Source organism: Gavialis gangeticus, unplaced genomic scaffold, assembly GCF_001723915.1.
Source record: "Gavialis gangeticus isolate Ggan-Ray unplaced genomic scaffold, GavGan_comp1, whole genome shotgun sequence".
Lineage (NCBI taxonomy): Eukaryota > Metazoa > Chordata > Crocodylia > Gavialidae > Gavialis > Gavialis gangeticus.
The window spans coordinates 11,974,443-11,994,468 of NW_017728998.1; the positions used below are offsets into that span (position 1 = coordinate 11,974,443).

Consider the following 20,026-nt stretch of genomic DNA (forward strand, 5'->3'; position numbering starts at 1 on the left):
AGATTATTTAGTCTAGATAAGAGAAAACCAAGGGGAAGTTTGATACCAGTCTTCAGATACCTAAAGGGTGGTTATATGGAAGATTATGATAGACTATTCTCTGTGGCTGGGGACAACAGGGTAAGGAACAATGTTCTCAAATTGCAGCAGGGGAAATTTAGGTTGGATATTGGGAAGAACTTTCTGAGTATGAGGAGGGTTAAGCAGTGGAACAGGACACACAAACCCACATGCTAATACTTTAGCTTGTATTTTCCTGAATTGTAGCAAACTAACCTATTTGGTATGTATGAATATGTTCTCCACTAAGTTAAATATTTAGATAAAACAACTCTAAGGGCGTTTAGCTTAAAAGATTCAAATCACAGTACTTAAAAATGGCATTTTATCAAAATCTCAAGAAAAACAAGTTGATAAATATTCATTAGAAAGCACTGGTTGATTAGTAGCCTCATTTCCTGCTTCAGACCTTGCCCCAGGAGAAGGTTTAATGTGTTGAGCTCAAGACATGTAATTCGGAACATGTCTGTATATTGATTTCTAAGGAGCAAAGTCACATGACGATTAGCTTGATGTGATTGTATGCGCAACTGAAATAGAAGGTATGGCACATCAATATTTCAAACATGTTGGGAGGAAATGAAAAATAAACTCTCTTCTCTTTTGTCTGGGTTGCTATCCAAAGTTTTCTCCATGAAGGTTAATATCCAAATGAGCTCCAAGGAATGAGACCAACTTACAAACAAGGCCATTATCACACATCTCATTAAATGAGCCAGCTTCAGGTTTGAAACTAGCAGGAAAATTAGTTTCTGCCTATTAAAGAATTCTCAACAATTCTCAAGTAATTAATGGCAGAAAGTTTTACTCTGACTACCATGAAGATCACCAAAACCAGTCATGTTTAAGATGCTAATTACAGAAACCTCAATGCCAAAAAAAGTGTGGTAAATTACATGCCGTGATTAATTCATGAAGGCCATTTTAGCATTAATCCTGGCATTAAATTAGAAAGGAGCTAGACAGACAAATGCAAGATACAACGTACTGAGACTGACAGACAGACAAGCACAGACCTATTTTCACCTTGGGGAATAAATAGAATCCAGTAATTTTAAGCTTTAGCCTTGATATAACTCTTCAGATGCAACACACTTTACACACAGTATCACATCATCAAATTAATATAATTAGATTAGAAGTCCATTACCTTTTCTTTCCTGTTTGTCACCTCTGTCTTGGGGCTTTTAAAATTCTGTGGTCAGTGGCCTCAGGTCAAAACTTGTGAAAGCTGCTTTCACTTGAGAAAGATGGTGAATGAAGCCACAAGAACTACAGGATTCGATTCCTGCGGCACGTCCAAATGAGCCCAGCTGCGCAGTATGGGATGCCACAAATACATCTGCAGCGCCATATACCGCACAGTTCGCTGTTCTCTGCGATACAAGGATATGCTGCCTGAGTGTGTGCTGCTCCATTTTTTTTTGGCTGCAGGTTTTTTGACCCCAGGATAACCAGGGGTCAAAAAAACCTGTGGAAAAAAAACAACAGAGCAGCAGACACTTGGGCAGTGCGCACTTCTGAAAAGTGGAGCCAGCCTACCTGGAGCCACACTGTGCCTGCAAGCCAGGCTCTGCCCAGCAGCATCTCCGCAGCTGCAGCCCCAGGAGGCCCCCAGGTAAGGATGCTAGGGACAGCACAGTACTGCCCCCAGCCTCCACTACCACCCCTGGGGTAATTTGCCGCGTGCCAAAGCACACATAGCACGGGCATTCCCTGGGGACAAGTAACTGCAGCGCAAGGTGTGCTGCTGCTACTTATCCCTGGGGAACCAAACGTCTCCGCTTGTCTGGACATGCCCCTGCCATCCTAAGTAGTTTTGGGGGTAATACAATTCCTCCAAGGTCTTTAAATTTAAATTTAAAAGGGGTATCTGAAAGGCTTAAATGCTTAGTGCCTTGCCTCAATACTATTTACAAAATGCATCATCATGCCACTGGAAATTTTCTTGCAAATTTTAAAAACAAAATCTTTAATGCAAGACTCAGCAAAACAGAATTTTAAAACTAGGTGTTACTCTTTGCTACTCTAAGGGTGTATCTATATGTGCCAATTTAAGGTGACTTAGCCCAACTTAAGGCACATTAACGGTGAGCATCTACACATGTGCGCCATTAATGCACCTTTAAAATGGTGATTTTAAGTTACTCATGCCTCAATTTGATATCTGCAAAAGCAGGTATCAAATTGAGGCACGAATACCTAAAGCGCATTCATGTAAATGTAGATGAGTTAAGGAGCGTTAACGTTGTGTATGGACTGACTTGGGACTAACTTTAGCCCCAAGTCAGTCTGCACACATGGTGTTAATGCACTTTAATGCATGCACATGTAGACATAAGCCTAAATCATCTTAATAAGCATTAAGCTAATGCACATTAAATTTAGGCAGGCCTGAATGCATGTGTAGACATGTCCAAAATGTAGCATTTATACTATTTTCTCTATAAATATGCCTTAGAATAAAAACACTGGTAGGAAACATACCTCAGAATCCAGGGTTTGTTCTTTTCCCCGTATAGTTCCTCTTCCCCAACCCAGACATCCTACTTTTGGTCCAAAAGCATGTACCTTACCATTTTCGACCTCACTTGCTATTTTGATATTCTGGACAACCCTTTTGCCATTTCTGACTCTTTTATTCAGCTCAGCAGTACTCAACTTCCTTCAAACCAATGGTGTTGTCATATTTTGAGAGCCTTCGTGCTACACCCTGATGCATGACTTCTTTCTTCTGTAAAATCCCGTAAAAATATACTGCTAAGTATGGCATTACTCTGGCTACCACAATGATAGCTATCTAAAGTGGTCTGCCCATTTTGTTATGGTTTACCAACCCGCTACCTCTGGTTAATACAGCCCCAACATGTTCTATGATGCCTATGATCTGTGGGTTGTTGTCCGGTGTCTCGTAATGGCGATCACTGTTATAAACCCTGCATGTCTCTCCAGACAAAAGACATGACCTGCAGTGTTAATGCATCATTTCTAGTATGCTTACATGCCTAGTGAATTGGAGATACAAGAGATAGTACCTTGCAAGGCTGTGTGAAATTTCACCACGTGTTTCATTTCAAAGCTCTTTCAACGCGTTTTGAGTTTGAAACGGCAAAATCAAAATGAAACAAAAAGCTTCAAAACACCTTCAAAATTAAATGAAGGCACTCAAAACGTTTAGAATGTTCCAAAATGTTTCAAGTATTGAAGCATCCCAGTGGTGGAAGGTAGGGGAGAACCAGGGCTGTGCTCCGAGTGGCTCCACAGCCCCATGGAACTCAGCTGGGTGGCGCGAGGTGGAGCGCAGCCCTGGCTCTCCCCACCTCCTGCAGCTGGGCTGAGCTCAATGGGGCTGTGGAGCTGCTCAGAGCACAATCCAGCGGTGGGAGGTGGGGACAGCCAGGGCTGTACTCCGACCGGTTCCACCAACCCCACGGAACTCAGCCCAGCAACGGTAGGTGGGTAGACTCAGGGCTGCGCTCCACCTCCCACTGCTGGGCTGAGCTCCACGGGGCTGCAGAGCCGGTCAGAGTGCAGCCTGGCAGCAGGAGGTGGGGAGAGGCAGGGCTGAGCTCTGACCAGCTCCGCCAGCCCCATAGAGCTCAAGCTGCTCTCCCAGCCCTGCCGGACTCCTCCCGAGGGGCCGGGCCCCTGGATCTGTGTGCTGGATGTCAGGAGGCTACTGCTGCTGCCTGGGGCCAGCAGCAACATCAGTCTTCCCAGGCACTGGGCGTAGGCTGCACCCAATGCCAGTCCCAGGTGGCAGTGCCAGCCTCCTGTCATCTGGCACTGATGCAGGGGCCACACCCCCGGGAGGAATCTGGGACAGCCCAACAGGCCTCCCAGGGGCATGGGTGCCCAAATCTGTGCACTGGATGACAAGAGGCTGCCACTGCCGGCAAGTGTCATGAGTTTTCTTTTGAAGAGTTTGAGGTGCAGTTTCTCAGAAATCTCTGCACCTATCTCCTTGAAGCTTGGCAGGCTTCATGCCCTCAGAAGGGGCTACCATCCCTGCAATTTGCATCTGAATTGGGCTTTTTCATGATTCCCCATTATAGTGTATGGGTGAAACTTCAAAACTCATCAAAACAGCAAAACAGTTTCAATGAAACTGAAATGGAACAGTGCTTCGAAACAAAACAAAACAAAACAAAACCAAACCACTCTCCCTTCAAAACGGACATTGAAACGAAACAATGGTATTTCACACAACCCTACTACCTTGTGGTACCACAGTAAAGAGCCCTAAGTGCATATGAGCCAATATCCTATTGGTACTCCTGTAAAGGGAAAAGTCCTTGCTGGAAGACCCTAATCTATTCCCTCTGGATCTGCTGCAGTATTAATATGTCCCAATCAATGATAAACATTTTAAAAGAAGTCTAAATGCTGACAATTCTAAAATCATTTGCCATTTAGTCTTAATCTCTCACCACAGAGGGGAAATAAAATCAACCAATGCAATTGTATCATGGAAGTCTTACGAGAACATGGTGGAATAGAGTCCTTTAAGCACTACATCTTCAATTCACACAAAAGGAATAAGATCCTGGAAAAGTGAAGAAACAAAACAAAAATAAACAAAAAACCCACAAAAGCCAAAACCAGCCTCCCTCCCCCTAAAAAGATGCCATTTGTGCCAAAACCAAAGAACTAAAAAATATGCCATGATGTTTATCAGGAGCATTAGCCACCGAGAACATTTAAATCTCTACTACTTTCACTAGATTCGCAATAAATACATCTAGAACAGTTAGTAAACACATGAATTGCTACCCCCAAAAATGTTCTAATACCATAACCATTAATATTGGAACCTAACAGCTGAAATAACCTGTAAACAACTTGCATATTAAACAACCCTTGATTTTTTACTGTCTATTGTATGAGGTTCATTGAATCACTCAAAATTTTATTTAAAGAAGGTGAACCAAACATTTACTTTAAAATAAATCTTTTAGCTCCACTTACTATTGTTTTTGACAAGTTATTGTTTAAGAGATTATTACTGTTTATTTTCTGCTGACAAAGCTACTTGTTTTTTACTATAGGACAATGTCTTCTTTAGATTTTTTTTCCATTTTATTATCCAGAGTCTTATCTAAGCTCTTCTTTTATAACCTCTACATACGGCTTTACCAAAGCTATCCGAGGCATCTCATCTCTCAATTACTTATTAGTGTTGCTAAAGAATACCATTTCCTCTCGTGGCTGATAAAATATTAATCAAAAACAGGAACAGAGTGATTTCCCAGTGTGGATGTCTTCTAATGGTAATACATGGAGTCTAAGAGAGATCTGGAGGTCATGTAATAGCTTCTGAAGGAAGGGAGGGGCTCCCAGATACAAATGACATTGTATACAGAGTAACAAGATTGTATTTAATGAACGGTAGAGAGATTAATTATTTCCTGTTTTGGGAAAAAAACCCACTACTTTAATTACAGGAATGCATGCAAACATTTATTGGGGGTAACAGAAAATGACTCAGAATACAACATTTAACTATTTAACTATATAATATAATAATATTAATATTGTATAATATCAATAATGTTAATATATAATATGTTACTTATATAAATATATAGTGTGCATATTATGTAATTATAACAATATATAATATTATATAAATATAATAATATTAATAATATTAATATATAAAATTTAACTATTTTTTATCTGAAAACTTCAATATGTAACTTCACAAAAGAATCCCTTGGAACCCTATTTAAGTTAATATAGGAGGCAAGATTTCAAGGCTACCATAAAAGTTGTCATATGTAGCATATGATATTAAAATATTACTCACCGACATAGTACACAACTACTACAGCACTTCAATACATTATTAAGTAATTATCTGTACTTCAGTAATATCTATCTCAAAGGGTTATTAAAGTACTTCACTGCTTTCATCCTCATTTTTTCTTACAGCATGGAAGGATGAAGAGGCTACTGAAACTTACATACAAAGGCTGCCACACAGCTGGAAATAAAAACTTGATTTCCTGATATACGATACCTCTAACCACCACCATCTTTCCTCCTCACAATCTGATGTGAACACCTCATATTCTAATGCACACGTTGAAAAACCTGTAATTTCTCTAAATAAAGCATCTATATTTAAACAAACAAAAAAGCTTACAAAGAAACCAGGCTAAGCATAGGAATTCCACCATGAAAAGATCACTGGACTAATAAAATTAGCCAGGGCTACTGGAAGCATGCAGAATTCCTTTAATCTTGGAAGGAAGTTCCCAGATAGGGTTGCACATTACAGCAGTGTAATGTCACTGAAATGCAAATCTATGTAAATGGAAACCCCTTGGACAAAGAAGATGGCTGGACCAAGTCAGTCAGCCAACCTGGAGAGAAAACTAACTAAGCAACAGATCACCAAAGAGGAGCCCTGTTGAGGCTGATTAGGAGTGACATGGTTCATAAAATTATGATTCTCTCATTAGCCATTTCAGAAAGAGAGAGAAGAGAACAAGCTGTATGGAAGAAAAATAATGAAAAGACAGACTGACTCCATAATTCAGAGGAGAAACCAGGTACATAAAGAGACTCAGGACTCCCTAGGGCAGGGGGTTTCAACTAGGGTTGTGCAAAATTTCAGCAGCTATTTCGTTTTGGAGGTGTTTCGGTCCATTTTGGTGCCTGAAACATCTAATCCGAAACAAAATAGAAGGCTCTGAAACATCTCCAAAACTAAACAAAACCATCTGAAACATTTCGGAAATGTTGCGGATGTCTCATGACACAGGTGCAGCGAGGCTCATCAGGATGCCGCACACCATCTGGGAGCTGAGCCGGCTCCAGCAGTCACCTAGAGTCTGGCAGTGCTCAGTCACAGGGGCCCCAGGTCCCAGACAGTGAGTGATGCCCTGCCGAGTTGCATGGCACCCGTACCATGGGGCAGCTGCCAGGCAGGGGGGGAATCCCCACTGTCTCCCACTGCATGGAAGACCTCTGCCACGAATACCCAAAGGCCCCAGTCACCTCTCCTACAGCTGGTGAGTGTGGGTTTTTTACTTTTATTTATTTATTTTTTTGAAGTGCCAGGGCTAGGCTGGGGCCTGCCAGGGCAGCCATGGGGGTTTCTCCTGCAGCTCCCCCACCCGGGGAGAGGCAGACACAGCTGGAGGGGCTGCGGGAGAACCTGCAGCTGCCCGGCTGTGCCTGCCTCTCCCCAGCCAATCCAAATCTCCAAAACAGCGTTGAAACTCCACAACAGATGATTCGGCCAAATAGAAATGGGGCAGTGATTCTAAACACCAAAACGAATCACTGTGCTCTGAAATGGCTGAATCCAAAATCAAAACAAAACGTAGTCATTTTGCACAGCCCTATTTTCAACCTTTCTTAAGGAGTGTACCCCTTCTAGATTGTACCACCTTCCAGCCAGGCAGCGGGGGGAGCTGATGTCAGTACCCCTCGCCCCCCAATTGGCTGTGGAAATGTCTACATGGGAGGAGAAAGGGCCACAGGGAGGGGTGCAGCCTGGGACCTGGCAGGGATAGGGAGAGAGCTGAGCCAGGCTCAGGATCAGGCCGGGGCCCGCTGAGCTCCTCCCTTCCCCTCCACCCAGAGTCATTGCCTGGTGCCAACACCCCGCCACACCAACAAATCCATCATCCCCGGGTGCATCCCTGCCCTGGCACTGGCCCCTCACTGCTTGGGGCCCCCAGCCAGGGGATGGAGCAGGGCCAACCTCAGCTGTACTGCTGGACTGGATGGGACAGAGCCCGTGGGACCTCTGTGCCCACCCTGCCAGGCCCTGCACAGTTGGGGCTGGGCACGGGACAAAGCTGCAGCTTGTCCAGGGGGTGCAGGGAGGGGTGGCAGCTCCCGCCAGTGCACACGTCCCAGGAGGACATGGAGCGCATGTGCGGAGTCTCCAATCTGCATGGGTCATGTGCCCTTGCATCCAAGGGCACACTGGCTGATGGCTCACACGGTGCTGCCACCACCATCTATACACTCTTTGTTGCTGCAGGGTGCCGGGTACCACTTTCCCACACCCAAGTATCCACACTTCTTCACACTGCAGGCTTCATGTGCGGCTGGCTGTCAGCACTCCCTCCCCTACCAGCGTGGGATGGTGGTGCAGGGAGCTCACATGTGATGGCTGCCCTCACCACCATCTATACACTCAGCGCCACCGCTGTGCACTGCGGGGGAGGAGGTGTTGATGGCCAGCTGGATGCAAAGCCATGGAGAAGCAGAGATACTTGGGTGTAGGAAAGCGGCGTGCAGCACCTAGCGGTGCCACGGAATGAGGGATGGTGGCAGCCCTGCCCCCATGCTGCCACTTCCCAGGTACCCCTGCTTCTCTGTACCACTGGCTTTGCATCCAGATGGCTGTCAGCATACCATCCCATCCCCCCCGCTGGCCAGACGCAAAGCCGGCAGTGTGGAGAAGCCGGGGTACTTGAACATAGGGAGGCGGCACGCGCCATGTGGCAGCAATGGGGAGTGACAGATGGTAACGGTGGCCCTGCCCCCCATACCGCTGCTTCCCGAGTAACCCTGCTGCTCCGTGCTGCCGCCACATACCCACTGGGGCCTTCCCAAGTACCCCCAGTTGACAATCCCTGCTGTGACAGGGTGCATGAAGCACCCTGCCATGAGCACAACCAGGGAGGACTAGGAGAGGAAAACTTGCCTCGGGGAACCGGAGGAGCTGCGGCAAATCCCGACGCTGCACACGTGCAATGAAGCTGAAGGATGTGCATGGCCATACCCACCTGCACCCTACTCTTGGATCTGCTGCTGGAAAGGTGCTCCAATACTTAACTGCCCTCATTGCTAAACCTGTGCATCTTATTTCTAGTCTGATTTTCAAACAAATTTTCATATGACAAGTGTCCAAAACAGTGAGAATGTTTTTTGTTTTTAAAATAGTGAGAAGGTTTTTACTTCTTTAAAAATACACATACACACGAAACATATGCTACAGTTAATTTTCCAATATCAAATTCTGGGTGTCACAAGTGAGGAAAGATTGCTGCTTCAAACATATCTGCCTGAAATTGCGTCATCAAATTTTCCTTTGTTCAGTTCTGTCAACGTGGTAAGAAGGAACTTTTATACTCATTAACACTACATTTTGGGCACTGATCAAGTATGCTTGTAGACTGCATGGTTTTTTTACATGCTTTTCTCCATGCTTTCCTACAGGAACTGGTTTTAAATGACCCACTGTGTTGGGGCTCTGAAAAACAAAGGGAAAAACAGTACACACAACTAAAGCTTAAGAATAACCCAGGAACCCAACTCACTGATAAAAATGTCAAACTGACATCATTCAACATAATTAGCTTTAAGGATTGCTGGACTGTTGTACAAGAGAAATCCCACAGCTTATACCAAGGGGCTGACACAAAGAGCCGCCAAAAGAAGCCATTTGCAATGCATGCCAACAAGTTTTATTGATCCTAAACACCCAGGAACTATACATAAGCACTGTCTATTAACACCTTGCTTATTAACCATTTATGTAGATCAGGGGTGTCAAAGATATGGCCCCCAGGCCACATCCAGTTTGCAGAGCCATATCGTCCAGCCTGCAGTGCTGCCTGCTGCAATGCAGCACACAGGAACTGGCCCCACACACTGCATACAGCACATGGGGTCTGTTTGAAGCAGACTGCAAATGGTGTGCGCAGATAGTCTAGGGTGTATGCTGTATGCAGTACTCACACTGGCCCACGTCCTGCATGCTGGACCCAGCCCCACAGACAGGCTGCCCATGCCAGATCCAGTGTGCAGGGCCAGTTTGGCATGGGTACCATATGCAGCACATGCCCTGGACCAGCCACAAACACCACATACAGTGCATGCCCCAGACTGACACTGCACCTGCATGTAGTATGCAAGCTGGACAAGCTCAACCCCATGCCACATGTAGGGGTACTGCATACATGCGGTGTGCAGGGCTAAAGTTGGCAAACAGGGCTGGAGCTTCCATGCACACTGCAAGCAGCATCCACAATAAAACAGTCCTGTGGGCTGGGTCCAGCACTTAGGCAGGGGTGGGCAAAATGCGGCCCACCAGGCCATTCTATCCAGCCCGCTGGGCCCCTAAAAAATTCAGAAAAATAACATTTATTTGCCCCTGGCTGCCTATCACGAGGCCCTCGATGGCTTGCCAAAACTCAGTAAGCGGCCCTCTGCCCGAAATAATTGCCTGTCCCCGACTCAGGGCGTCGTCTGAGGGCCTAATCTGGCCTGCAGTCTGCCCCATGCCCCTCATCCACTCTGTGGGGTTAGATGAGTTTTACAGCCCTCATACTGATATACAGAGCACTCCTGTCAGATGATGGCAAATTTCATTGACACCAGTAAGGTATACTGCCCAAAAATTCCACTCCTCATGTAACAGGCTGCAAGCTTTCAAGGGCTACAGTTCAGCTGCAGACAGTAAGTATATGATTGCAGACCTGCCTAGAAGGACCTGGACAGCTGAGGAGGATAAATGGCTAGCCCAGAGGAAATTAAAAGCTCCCAAGGGATAGACAGAGGAAGGAAGGCTATGAGGCTAGAGGATGCAGCAATGAGCCAGAGCACTCTCTCTCAGGGTCTGGCAAAAGACAGTAAGGTCCGAGACAACTGCTTACTGTTTATGTATGTATTCGGTTTATGGGTTATGCTGTGTCCCATGAGGCAAGTTTGCCCAGGAAACTAAAAGACTATATGGTGTAAACTCACATCCCACTACAGTCCATCTCTACATTATTTACTTAATCTGTTGATACTTCTGTGCATTAGAAGAAAATGTATTGATATCTAAACAGTGCCTACAGTATAGGTATTTATTTAGGACAGAAGAAGAAAGACATAAAGAACAGAGGTAGAAACATGGATGAATTAAAAATACTTTGAATTAAGATTTCAAAATCAATGATCATACTATGCATACAGCATTTTTCATACACAAATCATGAAGTACCTGATAAAGAAAACAGGCACTATTTTCCTTATTTTACAGATGGTTAAACCAAGACACCGAGACCTCAATTGATTGTCTCAAGGTCACCCAACAGGCCAGGTCTTCTGAGTCCCAGTCCACTGCTCAATCAACTTTCTATTTCAAATGAAATGTTCTCATCCATAAGCCAGAACGAGGTACAAATGATAATAGATTTGCAGCATAGGTGGATAATTGTATAGACAGTAGTAGGGAAAAGATTTCACTTTGAATATATATTGTATACATCTAACAGACCCATTTTGTTTAAATTTATCCTTTAAAAATATCTATTGGACTGCATAGTGGGCATTTAAAGAAGCTTTCACTTCCTAAATATGTAACGAGCGACTTCATCACTGAAATCTCAGAACCTTCTTTGTGTGATCTTTATGAAAATGTTCTAGGATCTAACCTTGCTGCATGGAAGGTGCTTCCTGTAAGGCTGCTGAACACCTTTATGTCCTGCTGATGCTGATAGGACATTTCAGCATCTTGCAGTATTGGGCCTTAATGAGAAGAAGAGTGTGGGTGGTGAGTTGTTTTTGATAAGTAGTAATAGGATGAGCAAAAAGTAATATACCAGCAGTTGATATATTACTTGACATGTCAATTGTTGGAGAGTTGCTGTATTGAATTTGTACCTACAGCAAACACAATACATAAGATTCTAATATACTGCAATGTTTGCTACATATTTTCAGGCTGATTGTATTGACTTTGTAAACAAGGATTATATAAAAAAATAAAGACTCTTGTACCATGTAATATTTACCAAGTGAATAAATCTATCTTAGGTGGAAATAAAAAACACAATGCCAGAAGAGGAGGAAACAAACTGACCGTTTTCAAATGAGATCAGCTGCCTGTGGCTCTCAGTCACCCAAGAGAATCTCTGCCAGTCTCCAGTGTAACTATGACTGTTTTCTAGGTACTGAGAAAAGACAGAGTTTCAAAAGCCTGTGTGGGGCAATCCCACCACTGATGGTTTAAAAAAAAAAATGAAATCAAGTAATACTAGCCACAATATCATTACTATAAAGCTATCAGTTCTCCATAAACTACTGCTTCTTTCCTTTTCTCCAACAGTCCTTTCCTGTTCGCACTGCATTGAGAGGACCTACCATTTCTTTGCTCCCTCCTAAAAATGCACAAGCATGTCTACACTGTGCAGCCTGCACAGATGTACCCAAGCCAGCTTTAAGTTACAGTGCTTAGGCGCTGCTAACAGGCTTATAACTATTGCAGCCCAGGCTGAAGCAGCCCAGTGAATACAGAGACAGACAGCCTTTGCTGAGTTCTGCGCTAGGATACCTATGCTGTTAATGGTACCTGACTTTAGACCTACTTTTAGATATTAATTTAGGCATACCCTAAGTTTATAGAGGAAAAGGGAGGGAGTTGTTTGTTTTTAAATGATGAAATTACATAAGCAGAACCTCCCACTGGAAAATCAGGATCTCAATAGGCATGTGAAATTCCCTGCTAAAAAAAGGAAAACAATTAGCCTCCATTCTAGATTAACTATATAAAAAAAGAGAGGTTGCAATCTTGGAACACTACATGCATATATGACAAATAAGTTTGGTTTTTTTTCCTAAGCTACAAACCATTATTAGGTCCAGATTTTGTAAACTATTTTATAAAATGTTGGTCTCATCCTGAGATTTTGTTTCAAATGTTGCAGAGAAGAAGTTTATTGCTAAGACACAAATCTATGAAAATAGACTGGGATCACTGCAAGACACTACAATATCTTCAGTGGGTACTATCCAACTATAAAATATTATATATATTCCAATTAATTTATCTATAAATGTATGCCACTGTTTGAGTAAAAAAAGATGTTTTAAAATAAGAATTTTAAATAAAATAAAAGATCTTTTAAAATAAGAATAGGCCTGAGGTGGCTTTTTGTTTTTACCATTATCTGGAAATGTTGTATTTTTTTGTTTTTCAGGAAAATCTTAGTCGTGTCTGCAGAGTTTAGAAATCCAGATTGTGTATACTGAGATTAAATCTGGTATTTCTAAATGTACTCTTCCGTGGGTTCAACTTATTTTCCTAATTAAAACAGATGTGAACGGCGGCATCCTACAAATATGACAAACAATAAAGTATATAAAAAGGCATGTTTTAGTAGTAAGCAAGCCATTTGTCATAAGCAGAGTGCTGTATTTAATATTCAGATCAAGGCATCTCTGTCTCATCCCAGCAAACCCTTTTGACAAAAGCCATCCAATGTCTGCCAGCAGTATCGAGTCCAGCTGAGGACAAATTTCAAGATGAACCTGAAATCAATTTGCCATCAAATTTTCATGCTTCTCCCAGACTATCTGTGGCATTTTAATTACAAGCACCCTAGGCAGGGGGTACTACAGATATTGACACTTAGCTCCTACAATAAACTTTATTGGCAACCTCTGTCTGAATGCAGCACTCAACTAGAATAACAAGAAATATACGAGGTTATGTAGGCAGTAAGGTAGCACAATCACTTTTCGTTCCAAATGGTGGACATCTCTACTACAGAAACTTTTTTTAGGCTTAAAATAAACAGCTCTTCAAAAAAGAATTCACCCCTGAAATAACCCTTTTGAAGCCCTCACGTGCTTTTACAATGCACGATGTGCTTCGTTTCCTCCTTTTCTAGTTTAGTTTGGTATGGATCTTGTATAACGTTTAAACAATTCTTAAGCACTTCTTCAAAGCATCAGAGCTATGTGGTTTAAACGTATGAAAACTAGTAGGATAGTCTGATAGAGTACAAAAGACATTACAGAGCCAGTAAATGTCTGTACATTGATTGCATCCACTGTCATTTCTACTTGTTTAGGCTCTTGCTACACACAGCTTGTAAAGTTTAGCAATTAAGGACTTAAAATGAAGTAAAGCTCAATGACGTGCAAAATCTGCAAAATAAGATTTGGTGCTTTCTAGGTAGAGATATACAGGGACAATATGTGTATTTCTATTGTCATCTTATTGAATACATTGAGGGCAAGGTTGCTTGAGAGCCAGTTTTCCACACTATGAAATGCTTAAGAGAATGAAAGATTTATAAAAGAGACATTTAGAGGAGTTACCATGCCAAGAGGAGGATCGCTTGCAGTACATAGTGTAGGAGATACCATGGGCAGAAGACAAAGGAGCCAAGGTCAATGAGGAGAGATGACAAATTTGGAATTAAAATGGTCAAAAGCAACCTCTGGTTCCCCTGAGAGGTTGAATATGATAAAAGCATAAATGTGGAGGAGGAAAAAAAAAAAGGAAACATCAGGGTATAACACACTGTACTCTGAGTGAGTGTAGAGAGATGGGAAAGACTGTGGTAGTATTAGAGGACTCAGTGCTTTAGAACAGGGGTTCTCAACCTTTTTTAGGAAGTGTACCCCCAGGGGGTTTGGCGAGCAGCCGGACACGGAGTCGGTCGGGGAGGATGGGACGTGGTGAGTGACCAGACATGGCACAGGAGTGTGGCAAGCTGCAGCAGCACAGCATCTGTGCATCCCTGCTCTCACCCCATCCCAGCCCTGCCACCGTGAAGCAGCAACACGGGGTGACAGTGCTCCATCCCTGCCCGCGCCTGTGTACCCTTTGGGACCTTTCAAAGTACCCCCAGGGGTACACATACCCCCGGTTGACAACTCCCTCTTTAAAACAGTTGGACACCTGATTCAGATGTGATTTGCTATTTCCTAAGCTGTGCGGAAGGAAAAGCAGAAAAAGCTTTGAGAAGATACAAATGTACCAGTAATATTGGTTCACACTGGAATCAGAACAGATGCCATGGGTACTTGACGACTGAAGCTTTCAAATGCAGACATTTTACATTAAGAAATGAACTAAAGAATAGAAACTTCAAGGACAGGATTTTGTTTGCATGTGCAGAACACAGAACAGACAGCAGCATGCCTGGTTTAGTGATTCATGGTTAACATCTGAAAACCACAAGGCAGTTTATGACCTACTGACTTGCATAATATTACTGACTATAAGTTAGTTCTTTCCCAACAAGTATTAAAATAAAGTAGGCTTCATTGCTGAGGTTACCTTCAATATCATAATTCATTCCCTTTCCGATAGCTAAGTGCACATATATAATGCTGAGAAATAAACTCCAAACAACATTCTACACAAGATAACTGATGACAATTTAATCTTGCATTCTGTAGTTAAAAGGTAGCTTCTCAATTGGACATTCTTCACATATTCGTTTTTTTCATATCTCAAATGTTCTAAAAACATTGTGGTTGACAGCAAGAAACATTTCTAGTGAAAGTAACTGCAAATTCTAACTTAACTGCCACATGGAAAATACAAGTCTACAGAGTGGGAATAATTGTAATTCATTGGTGAGAGTGGAGAACTACAGCTCAAAACTTGCAGGCTTTGTTCCTTTTTCTGTCAAAGACTTGTTGATATGGGCAAGTCATTTAATCTCTTTACAGCTTGACATGCTGAACTGTAAAATGGGTATAACACTGAACAAAAGAATGATTGAGAGTTTTACATAAATATTTCTAAGGCACTGTAAGAGTCTCATATAAAAAGTACCACAAAAATACAAATGAACATTTATTAAAATTATTATTGAGAAAGCATGCATGTTTGTGTTACGCATATTATGTATTTCATTTATACCAATATCAAATTATTTGTTGCTAATATTAATTATTAACACCCAGGAAACAAAATTTCCCAAAGTTTTAAAAGATTTCAGTCACTATATTACCCACACTCAATTAGATCTAACGTTTGTTTTGAATTTCCTTTGATCTTGCTGTACTGAAATATGCAACTTTAAAAATGAGTGGAAACGTGAAAAAGTAATTTAGTGTGCATTGTACTGTTAGGCACATGCATATTGCCTGTTAATCTTCACATGACTATGTTTAGCAAATTTGACAACGCTATGGTTTCCTAGTAAGGCAAAAGAAAACCTGTATCTGTTCCCTTCCAGATAGGCTTCCTCCTTAAGAGTAATCACAGTCTTCGGACTTCTATTTCACCAGCATGCTGACAGCATCTATAAGTTTGTGAATGACAGTCAAACCACATTGCCCCCTGGTGGCTATTAAAATCAGTGAAATGAAAAACCCTAACGTTTTTTGAATGTATCATGTTTTAATTTATCTTAGAACTACATGTCTTAAGTCTATTTCTAAACAAATCATGTGTTGCATATCAAATACACACATGCACATATGCACATGTGCACACGCGCACACACACTTGGGGCATAACCTATAGAGACATTTAAGTACACAATTTTACGTGTGTGTGCATGCATGCATGTGTGCGCGCAAGTACATGTACCTATTTCTATATACATACAATCCCAATTTAGATTTTATTACTCTGCGTATGAAAGCAAGTCATATGGAGGTCATTTTTTATTCCACTCCTGGCAGTTCATATAAAGGCTGAAACATTTGTATCCTTCTAGATAACTTGATAATAAACATATGTACAAAAATCCAGGTTAGCTACTAACTCTCTCCAGATAAATTGTGTGTAACAAACAATTAAGACATGTTTTCCTTTAATTGCAAGAAAGACTTCACTTTCTGAACGCTGTTTTGCAGTGGCATTCAGACAACCTAAAAGGCAGAACAAAATGTGTTGGTGTTTGCAGACACCAAGCATTTTTCAGCTAATGACACATTGGCACAAGCAGGTCTAAAGCTTTGAAACTATACACTGAGGACTAAAGCCTTCCATCAGATTTGTGGTCTGGATCTCAGATAGCAGCTTAAATGAAGCATTACCTTGGCTCTCAAAGCATAAACAAAGATTCTCAGGTTAATTTAAACCAGTCCCTGGACCTATTCCACCTAAATGACTGGATTAATATATTTAAAATGCAGATACAGTTTGGTCAACATGCACATGTGATTGCGCTTGTTTTTATCACTGTGTACCAGCAATTTGGAATCTAACTTCTAATTTGGATACTGCTGAAATGGTCACTTTCAGCAACAAAGTTATTTGGTTTTAGTTTTTAGCCAGGATCACTCACTTGTACAGTTGCCTTTTGGGTTTTGAAGAAAATGAACAAGTAGTACCACTGCAAATATTATCAGTCCGAATAATACATAGCTTAAACCACTCCCTGAAGGATAAGAAGGTTCATAAACCTAAAAAATCATTTAGGTAGTGTATGGCAGATACAAGCCTCCCATGTGTGATGATACATATAGGGAAATGTAGTTAATATTTGTGCTGGCTTTTAAGATGCAAGGTGTTAAAGTATTATATTAACATCATTAATAAACTTTCTGCAGATTGGCATGCAAACTTCAAATGAACCTCTGAAAATTGAATTATACATTATCGTTCACTAGCATTCTCTTTTTTTAAGTTTTAGACAGGTGGAACATGCAAAAGGAGCTCCTGTATTTGGTCTTCATTTTTATGGTACACCTGATCGGAGATGCTGACCATGTTTTTGAGGAATGTAAATTGTAAAATCCACCCAGATCCGTGTTACAGGCAACCTACACTCAGTTTTAATTCTCCTACCACAATCAGGTCTCAGATTCATGTAATAGGGATATATGCACAAGGATGTCACTGGAAGTAAAATGTAACTCTGCATAGCTAGTTCTGTGCACTGTTGCTTAGTTGGTCTATAAGGTACAGATCTACCCTGCATTCTGCTCTAAGGGAAATCAATAGCCACTAAGGGGTGCACTGAGTGATTCAGTACTATAAAGCCCCACTCCTTGGGGACTCAGAATACAAAGAATACAACAAAACCAGTGCTTTTATTCTTGTCTTCAGGAGGAAGAGGAGAAATCTGAGATACTTTTAAAACTTCTAAAATTAAAGGGTGGAAAATCATGTTAAAGGCTTTGTCGTTAAAGGCTTTGCTATGAAATCAAGACATACAGAAGTCCCAACCCCACAAAATAACTTGACAAGGATATACCATTTTCTATTATTTTCTATTCCTGCTTATCCTTCTTAAAATGTATACTTGAATACACTGCTGATTATACAGGACAGACAGCATGGCAGAGGTAATGTGCCGGGGAGATCTTTAGGTTTTTCATATCTTCACTTTTTTGACAAGTTAGTCATGTAACCTCTTGCCAATGCATTCTTACTTGTTTTGCATTCAACATATATTAAAATTAATTTTGCATGCAAGCCTATGCATTTTCATTGTTACCAGAAGAAGTTAATTACTGGATGAATAGCAAGTCTGAAATCTAACCCATTAGGACAGAACCTATCTATCTTTTTGCCTGAAGAAACTATTATGAAGCCTCATCTTTCCGTTAGCAGACTAAAAATTGTAATTAGGATTTTATTTGGGATAAAACTTAGGCAAGCTTTCATCGTGTTGCAAGTGCAAAAAGTGGGGGAAATACAGCAAATATGGATTTATTCCTAAATACAATATCAGTTTGAGTATTCTAGGAGTATATTCTGCAGTATTCCTTAAGCATAAGACACCAGCCGCTGCAGACAGTTTCCCTTCTCAACTGTATTCCACTCTACTCTCAATTCCTCTTCATTTATCAAAGAAGTCAATGAGCTGTTTAAAAAGCTGTATATATCTATAATCTGCTCTGTGGTCAGTTTTGGAACCTTAATTCCTCCCAAGAAAGATCATTTTTTCTTTTCCTTTCATGTATGCACAAATTCCATTGATTTCATTAAGCCTAAGTGCCACAAATTTCCCAGTGTAACCACTACCAAATATAAACAAGAAAAGACTGAAAAAAAATTCAACAATTTATCAAATCCCAGCAGTTCATTTGACTAATTTTCAAGTGAGTTTAGTTTTCTCTGGGCAAAGAGATATGCATAGGCTATACTGGAGGAGGATGGGGGGGGAAATGCCATTTCGCCATTTTAATTTCACATTTCCAAGATAACATTTTGGAGTTAGTGTCTTCTTTCCAAAAGTCAGACCTTTCAATGGATTAATACTATATAGTTAAAAAACGTTCTTTTTTTAATGTACTGATGAATACTTCTATTAATATATAGTTACTCCCTTCTTGGTAGAAACAACCAGATCAGCTTCAGTACACATACTCCCTTCTAAAAAAGTAAAACAGTTTATACTTTTTTAGAAAGGAGTAAGTTTACAAGTAAATCTAGGTTTCCAGAAATCAGTGCCAACATAGTGAAGATTAAGAAATACGCTATTCAACAATAAAACCAAAGGGCTGTCGCACTGTACCAACATCAAGACTTAAATTTAGATCCTCAAGAAGTAAGTAACTAAATGACTAATATATAAGTCCATTAAACTACTATCAAAACCCAAGAGACAATGAATTTCATATAAAAGAACAAAAAAAGAGACGTGGAAAGATGATTTAAAAACATATGAGTAAAAGGAAAGGACTCCACTACTCTACTAACATGTTTTTTGAAGCAACACAAAAGCTGGGTTTGTTTTTCTTTTTAATTAAAAAGTAAAGCTGCATCCATCATTAGGATTCTTACCATCCTCAAGGTACTGCTTCCCTCATGCATTATCTTCTGACATAAATTAAAATCCCTTGTACAGCTCCCCAGCCAGTTAGGAGCCACCATTAATTTAACATCCTCCAATAGAAGAAGAAAATTAGGACTACCATGTAATCATTAGAGAGAATTTGTAAATTAAAATGGACATACTTGCCAAAACAGAGAAGTTTTGCCTTTTCTGTCTATCCTTTTTATTTAGGAAAGGAATGTCCGCTGACTCTTATGCTTGGGTTGAACCCCTTTTCATGTGAACTATTTAGAGGCACCTGGAACAGGGGGATCCCAGCCCTTTGTTTCGTTTCCAAGGAAAATATTATTAATATCAGTCAAACGAGCAAAAGGAACTAGCTGCAAGCAACATACAAAGCAACCTATCAAATGAGAGAGTTGCTTTGTTAGTCACACGTTCCCATGGAGTCAGTGGCAAGTCAGATCAGTGGAGTTACAAAAGCAATGAATGGACCAGCATAACAAAATTCCTACAGAGTAGGTAGCAGT

General features: G+C 41.2%; 1 protein-coding gene across 12 annotated transcripts in view; it reads right to left on the reverse strand.

Annotated features, from left to right (window-relative positions):
* The window catches only part of WWOX (WW domain containing oxidoreductase), a 795,240-nt gene that overhangs the window by 505,828 nt on the left and 269,386 nt on the right, over positions 1-20,026 (reverse strand). The window contains exons 5-6 of one of the 12 annotated variants that reach the window (XM_019505510.1): positions 11,879-11,969; positions 8,991-9,280 (exon numbers count right to left, since the gene is read on the reverse strand). The exons of 8 other annotated variants lie outside the window; for them this stretch is intronic. In XM_019505510.1, the coding sequence (XP_019361055.1) occupies positions 9,132-9,280; positions 11,879-11,969 (240 nt within the window). In that variant the 3' untranslated portion in view covers positions 8,991-9,131. Of the gene's footprint in view, positions 1-8,990; positions 9,281-11,878; positions 11,970-20,026 lie in introns of those variants that run through there. 3 more of the 12 variants (XM_019505504.1, XM_019505514.1, XM_019505509.1) reach the window with 3 other exon arrangements.